At 40.3% G+C, this 8,231-nt stretch overlaps 1 protein-coding gene across 1 annotated transcript in view; it reads left to right on the top strand.

Moving 5' to 3' along the window:
- The window catches only part of LOC121381317 (relaxin receptor 1-like), a 104,631-nt gene extending 97,026 nt beyond the window's left edge, over nt 1-7,605 (top strand). The window contains exon 17 of the mRNA XM_041510577.1: nt 6,377-7,605. Within this exon, the coding sequence (XP_041366511.1) occupies nt 6,377-6,547 (171 nt within the window). The 3' untranslated portion in view covers nt 6,548-7,605. The remainder of the gene's footprint in view (nt 1-6,376) is intronic.
- The last annotated feature ends 626 nt before the right edge of the window (nt 7,606-8,231 follow it).

Here is an 8,231-nt window from a genome sequence, read left to right on the forward strand (position 1 = left end):
TACACACCCAGACCAGCTGCGGAGGCCATGTGGCCAGTAGTTACGTAATACCTCCGCGAGTGCGGTTTTTACAACCGTGATTTTAGCGACTAGGTGACGGTAAGTCTGGCCATCTAAGAGAAAATTGCCGTCTTGGTCGCTGTGGAAATATCACTTATAATAAATAGCTAGGGTTTTAGAGATATCAGGGAGAAACATATTGGACGGCTCCGGGGAACGTTAGTCCGACTGGACTGGTAAACATTTTATTTCTGCTCTGTTGTATAACCTTGATGTGATTGATGTGACTTTAAATATTTTAATACTGTATTATACCAATATTATTTAGACGGTGTTTCCGGTAATCTGACGAAGTAAACTGTAGGCTTCACTGTTCTAATATATATAAAGCTTAACCAGTCATCCTAGAGGACCTAGGTAAATTGTAGGTTATTGTCTTTATTGTGATAGGTACCAGTATTAATTCTGTATTACAAGGTTACTGAATGAGTAGTTAAGGGTTAATTAAAAATTAACCAGTTAGGAATAGAGTTGTAATTCCTTTATTAATTAAGTTCCCCTGGCAGCGTTCCTCAATTATCACATGTGTGGGTGTTGTGTCACGGTGAAGTGATTAGAATATTGTGTAAACTAGACACCTAGTGATTATATAATTAAGTGATTAGTTCTGGGTTGTTATTATTTTGTTGTTGTTAATTATCTACTGTGGCAGTACATTTGTCAGCGTAGTATTAATACAGATTCCAAAGTGTATTGTGTTTTTGTTGTGTTTTCTTGTGAACTAAACATGCTATAATAACACATACTTTATATAAGATCTTATCTCTGAACATACCTAGACGAGCCACTCGGGTTTTGAACTGCCCGATACAGAGAGATCAAATAGATATACAGTTAGGAGAGATATTTGGATAATCATGTTTTATTCAGTTACGGATATTATTTCAGGAGTGAAAATTGGGGCGCTCGTCCCAGATCTGAAACGGGACATGCATATTTAAAAAAGTATTGTTTGTAAATGGGGGCTTTATAAATTATTTTTACAAATTAACTAGAAGTAGCAACGTTGTTCACTAGAAAATTAATTAATAATAAGTGCGTCATATCTAAACATGGATAAGAATTTGCTGGATAGGCATACGCTCAGTGTAGTGGAGATTAAGCGAGCACGTAAGGCCGAGTTAGTTGAAATCGCGAGTGAGCGGGAAATTGATTTATCATCAACTAAAACCTTAGGTGATATAAAGACAATTATTATCCAGGAAGTTTTTGGTGATAGGCCTGTTATGGAAGACAGTGAGATCGTTCCAGAGATAGAGATAAATGAGTTCAGTGTGGAACAACAATTAGCTTTAAAAAAACTTGAGTACGAAAGAGACGAACGCGCATTAGATAGAGAGAGAGAGAGAGAGAGAGAGAGAGAGAGAGAGAGAGAGAGAGAGAGAGAGAGAGAGAGAGAGAGAGAGAGAGGGATAGAGAGAGAGAGAGAGAGAGAGAGAGAGAGAGAGAGAGAGAGAGAGAGAGAGAGAGAGAGAGAGAGAGAGAGAGAGAGAGAGAGAAAGAGAAGAGAGTGATAGAGAGAAAGAAGATAGAGATAGAGAAAGAGAAGAGAGGGATAGAGAGAGAGAGAGAGAGAGAGAGAGAGAGAGAGAGAGAGAGAGAGAGAGAGAGAGAGAGAGAGAGAGAGAGAGAAAGAGAAGATAGAGATAGAGAAAAAGAGAAGAGAGGGATAGAGAAGAGAGAGAGATAGGGATAGAGAATTCCAGTCAGCAAAATTAAAAGTGGAACATGAGTTAAAGTTGAATACTGAAGAAGTTAGACGTGAAGCAGGAATGGGTTTAACATGTCGGAGGCTTATAGATCAGTGCCTGTATTTGACGACCAGGAGGTAGATATGTTCTTCCAACTTTTTGAACGGGCCGCTAAGCAGCTAAATTGGCTGCAGTCTAAGTGTACATTGTTAGCCGTGTCTAAGTTTAAGGGGAAGGCTAGTGTAGCTTATAATTCAATGAGTGATGAGCGAGCAAGTCAGTACGACCTAGGTAAGGCTGCAGTGTTGAGGGCTTATGAATTACGACCTGAGGATTATCGTTTACGGTATAGCGAGTTGAGAAAAACGCAGGGTCAGTCTTATAGTGAGTTTGTGGCTAAGAAGGCAGGAATGTTTGATAAATGGGTGGTTTCTCATTAGGTAGAGTCATATACCGAGTTACGGGAGTTGTTGATTTTACAGGACATTAAAAATGGATTACCAGTTAGCTTACGTATTCATTTAGAGGATCGTGATGTCAAAAAGATAGAGGAGGCAGGCATAGTGGCAGATGATTACGTATTAATACACAAAGCTCAGGCAGTACAGGGTAGCTGTTTACAACAGGGTGATAAGAAGAAATTTCAGCCAGGTTTTTCCCAGGGAAAGTAACTATCGGGGAGAGTCTTCTAGTTGGTCAGCTAGTCAGGCAAGGAATGTACCTGGTGGGCAAAGTAAGGATAAACCTGCATTATCAGCCAATGCACGAACTTTTCGTCCACATTGCAGTTACTGTAAAAAGGATAACCATCTTGTCGGGGACTGTTTTAAAAGGAAACGCGATAATGCGCAAGTGGTCGGTTTAGTGAGGTAAGCTCCGTTAGCAAGAGAGTTAATGGTTAGTCCCATGGCAGAGAAAGTAAACCCGTATGTGTCCACTGGTATGGTTTGTGATGTGAAACAAGAATTGAGTCCTAAGGCAATATCAATCTATCGAGATACCGGGTGTAATCAGTCACTTATCACGTCGGTGTGTTTAGCTGGTATTGAGAATTCAGATACAGGACGTAGTTTGGCCTTAACCTCAGTTACTGGAGAAAATATGGTTGTCCGGTTACATAATGTTTTCTTGTGTTCGAAGTTTGTGTCGGGACCAGTCATTATGGGTGTTGTAAAGGACTTGCCTGTTAAAAACATAGGGGTTTTGTTGGGTAATGATTTGACTAGTCAGTGCTGTCAGCCGAAATGTGACCAATTGTTAATTAAAGACAGCCCTTTACCAATAGAAGAGAGTGAGGTTGATGAGATTAGATATTCTGCGTGTGTAAAGACTAGGGCTATGGCCAGAAGGGTAACACAAGACCCAGAGGATATTTGTGATTTGTCTGATACGTGTGTGAGCCATGAAATTGGAATGGATGAGGTTATCAGTAAAATGGTAGATAAGTCAACTGAGGAACTAAATGTAGTGGAACCTGTTGATCTCCCGCAGAGGGGAAATGAACCAGTTGTGTTTGATAGAGCGGACTTACCTTGTAATAGACACGAGTTAATCCTAGAACATGGGGCTGATCCAAATTTGTTGGCAGCTCGCACTACATTGTTAACTGAGGGAGTATTAATGAATAAGAGAGTTAGAGATATGAGGTTGCCGGCGACCGAACTAGCTAGGAAGCAACTGAGCCATGCTCAGAGCAAAATGAAATCAGTGTTTGATAGGAAGACTAGGAGTCGGGAATTTAAACCAGGGGATAAAGTGCTGCTGTACCTTCCCATTAAACGGGGTTCATTACAGAACCGGTATTTCGGGCTCTATGTTGTGCACAAACGGGTTAATGAGACAGGGTATATGATAAACACTCCTGATAGGGTTAGGAAAAGTAGGTATTGTCACATCAATTTGCTAAAAGGTTATTTTGACAGACTGCCGATAGTTCCAGTGTTGCCTATCCAAATTGAGAGTCACTCAACTTCCTGTGATGACGTCAAGACTGCAGAGAACACATTAACCAACAGCCAGATTATAGCAGACTTGAGCCCCCAGCGAGCAAAGCTGGCTACATTGATACAAGACAATGTTTCCATTTGTCAGGACCTTCCAATGGTTACCAACACCTTAAGCCAGGATCTGCGCTTGGAACCCAACGCTACACCGATTCGACACTATGCCTATTGGAGAAAACCGGGAAAACGTGCAACACTGAAAAAGAAGGAAACGAAGTTCCAGTGGTCAGATGAATGCGAGAAGTCATTCAACCGTCTCAAGCAGATGCGCTCCTCGTTTCCCGTGATGGCAGCACCAGACTACCTAATTCCTTTCAAGCTGGCTGTGGATGCCAGTGACGTGGGAGCTGGAGCTGTGGTGTTCCAAGAAGACGAAAATGGACTGGACCATCCTGTAAGTTTCTTGTCCAAAAAGTTTGACAAACACCAGGTGAACTATTCCACTGTAGAGAAGGAAGCTTTGGCCATGGTACAAGCTCTGAAGCATTTTCAGATCTACGTGAAATCGGCATTGCATCAAGTGGTGGTCTTTACTGATCATAATCCGCTTACCTCCATTCACAGAATGAAAGCCACCAACCAGAGAGTTTTGAGATGGAGTCTTCTTCTGCAGGAATTCCCAATTACCATTGAACACATCAAGGGCACTTCCAATGTAATCGCCCTGTCCCGAAGTTGAACGTTGTGATAATGTGTTGACGTTCTTGATTTCTGTTTTGTTTTTATATATTTTATTGTATACCAGGGACTCAGAGACTCGGTGTGATTACTGGTAGTCACCTTATTACTCCTGTGTTATAAATGCCCGGATGCGTCGGTTATCGCACATTTTGTTTCATTGTAGTATATTTCCCTATTCCTAGAGTAGAGGAAATATCCTTTTTGAGGTGGGTGTGTGTGACGGAACATGCTCTTAATTTCTTTTCGCCTGTGGCGATATTAATGGTTTTAGAGGGCCGTGTGCAGTCCCAATATGCACTTAAGCCCAGCTGGTCACTTTGTTACGTAATACCTCCGCGCGACGGTGGTCGAGCTGTTCGCAATACACACCCAGAGCAGATGCGGAGGCTATGTGGCCAGTAGTTACGTAATACCTCCGCGAGTGCGGTTTTTAGAACCGTGATTTTGGCGACTAGGCGACAGTAAGTCTGGCCATCTAAGAGAAAATTGCCGTCTTGGTCGCTGTGGAAATATCACTTGTAGGTATTCGGTACCGCGATGTGTCCCCAGGCGATATTCGGCTTTCATAATAAATAGCTAGGGTTTTAGAGATATCAGGGAGAAACATATTGGACGGCTCCGGGGAACGTTAGTCCGACTGGACTGGTAAACATTTTATTTCTGCTGTGTTGTATAACCTTGATGTGATTGATGTGACTTTAAATATTTTAATACTGTATTATACCAATATTATTTAGACGGTGTTTCCGGTAATCTGACGAAGTAAACTGTAGGCTTCACTGTTCTAATATATATAAAGCTTAACCAGTCATCCTAGAGGACCTATGTAAACAGTAGGTTATTCTCTTTATTGTGATAGGTACCAGTATTAATTCTGTATTACAAGGTTACTGAATGAGTAGTTAAGGGTTAATTGAAAATTAACCAGTTAGGAATAGAGTTGTAATTCCTTTATTAATTAAGTGCCCCTGGCAGCGTTTTTCAATTATCACACGTGTGGGTGTTGTGTCACGGTGGAGTGATTACAATATTGTGTAAACTAGACACCTAGTGATTAACTAATTAAGTGATTAGTTCTGGGTTGTTATTATTTTGTTGTTGTTAATTAACTACTGCGGCAGTACATTAATAACACATACTTTATATAAGATCTTATCTCTGATCATACCTAGACGAGCCACTCGGGTTTTGAACTGCCCGATACAGAGAGATCTAATAGATATACAGGTAGGAGAGATATTTGGATAATCGTGTTTTTTTCAGTTACGGCTACTATAGGATGCCCGTGACAGTGGGTGAAGCTGTCCATATCTCACCCTTTAATGGAAGCATCACTCTCGCACCCCATCACTCCCTTGAGACTAGTTCATGGAGAGTCAATTTTGGCTCCTCTTAAAATGGTATTAGTATTGTAATATCTTAAATGACTTTCCATAATTATAGTTAGGGAAGCAATTAATCACTCCCCTCAATTTTGTTTCACGTCGAGATCCAGCTCAAGTTTAGCCAGACCTAGCAAAAAAAAACCTCACTAGCCTGGTTTATGCGCTTCACGGTAAACCAAGTGGCCACGTCGGGGAACCAATCAAATAGTTATCGTAACGTTTGCTGGTTGAACTTGGGGCTGCTCTCCCTTGGTAGATCTGAGCAAGATCAAGGTAATCCTACATAATATATGTCCACATGGCCTGTTATTGGATCATTGGAAATAGTTTCAAGTGTTCGAAATAACTTGATGCGAGATGTAGTTCAGTGGTAAAGCCTTTATCTAAGGTCCAAAACACACTGAAGCTTATTCTGGGTTTGGTTTTGGCTAATGGGACCACCGAGGTGGTTCGATCCTTCGACCCAAGCACCTGAGGCGAGCACTCTACCGACTTAGCTAGGTCCCGCCCCTCGATGTTTAAGATGTAACTGATTTTTGTATTTTCTTTCTTCCAGCTAGAACACCTAGGTAACCACTGCGATAAGGCGGCAGTCAAACTACTGAAGGAGACATCGCCGAGTCTGGGCAAGAGACCCGAACGTCCCATATCGCCGCATACTACGCCATACAATTTCGAACATCTTTACCCGAACTGGACCCCGTCAAATACAAAATCCAATGTGTAGTGCGTATGAATGTTCCTGGAAACAGCCACTGTCCAGTGATGTATACAGACTGTCTTACGATTTGTGGAAAAACTTATTTTAGCACTCCCACCACGCTAAAAATAATAATATCCACTTTGCCATTCACAACCAGACTTTCCAACTTTTTATCACTATTGGCATGAACTCATCGGAGTGGGATAACCTCATCATATCAAATTCATATTCGCAAGCTTTGTAAGATACTAGTATTGTTATGTTTTATGTTGTTGATTTTTCTTTTTTCTTTTTAATTTATTAACTTATTATTTATTTATTTATTTATTTATTTATTTATTTATTTATATTTATTTATTTATTAATTCATTGTATATACGTGCTACACCATTTTCTTGTGATGGTGTGGCAGACTTGTAAAACTGTTCTCTAATAAAAAGAAAAAGGAAAAACCCCATCATCTATGTGTTTTGAGATTTCAAACGAATAAGATGTGGCGATTATACAAACAAATATTTTTATGTATTTTTTCTCCCATGAAATATATATTATCCGTCCCAGATGACAAACGCCAGCAATACAAATAGAAGCTAAATACCATATTCCACGACACCCCCAGAACATAGAATACTAATAATATGTGGTTACTGGGTATGACACGTATTGTCTATTATATTTCGTTAACAGCAGAGTGTATTTTATGTGGTTACTGGGTATGAAACGTATTGTCTATTATATTTCGTTAACAGCAGAGTCTATTTTATGTGGTTACTGGGTATGACACGTATTGTCTATTATATTTCGTTAACAGCAGAGTGTATTTTATGTGGTTACTGGGTATGACACGTATTGTCTATTATATTTCGTTAACAGCAGAGTGTATTTTATGTGGTTACTGGGTATGACACGTATTGTCTATTATATTTCGTTAACAGCAGAGTGTATTTTATGTGGTTACTGGGTATGACACGTATTGTCTATTATATTTCGTTAACAGCAGTGTATTTTATGTGGTTACTGGGTATGACACGTATTGTCTATTATATTTCGTTAACAGCAGAGTGTATTTTATTTGTTTTAAAGTAATGTTTGTTTTGTTTAACCACCCCACTGCAGCATATTGATTTAGTAATCATCGTCTATTGGATGTTAAGCAGTTGGTAATTTTGACATTTAGTCTTAGAGAGGAAACCCGATAATTTTTTGTATAGTAGTACCAAGAGGTAATGTTATAAACACCATACCACAGAAAGGATAGCACATACCACGGCCTTTGATATATCAGTCGAAGTGCACTAGCTGGAACGAGAAATAGTCCAATGAGCCCACCGACGGTGATCGATCCTAGACCGACCGCGCATCAAACAAGCGCTTTACCTCTGTTCTACGTCTCCATTGAGCTATTTCTCCTTCCAGCCAGTGCACCACGACTGATATATCAAAGGCCGTGGTATGTACTACCCTGTTTGTGGGATGGTGCATGTAAAAGATCCCTTGCTGCTAATCGAAAAGAGTAGCCCATGAAGTGGCGACAGACGGTTTCCTCTCAATATCTGTGTTGTCCTTAAACATATGTCTGACGCCATATAACCGTAAATAAAATGTGTTGAGTGCGTCGTTAAATGAAACATTTCCTTCCTTCCTGCTCATCATCCCGTCCCTGTATTTTATATTCACAATCCTATAGCCCACACCATGACACTTGATA

This window comes from Gigantopelta aegis, chromosome 9, assembly GCF_016097555.1.
Source record: "Gigantopelta aegis isolate Gae_Host chromosome 9, Gae_host_genome, whole genome shotgun sequence".
In the NCBI taxonomy this organism is placed as follows: Eukaryota; Metazoa; Mollusca; class Gastropoda; order Neomphalida; family Peltospiridae; genus Gigantopelta; species Gigantopelta aegis.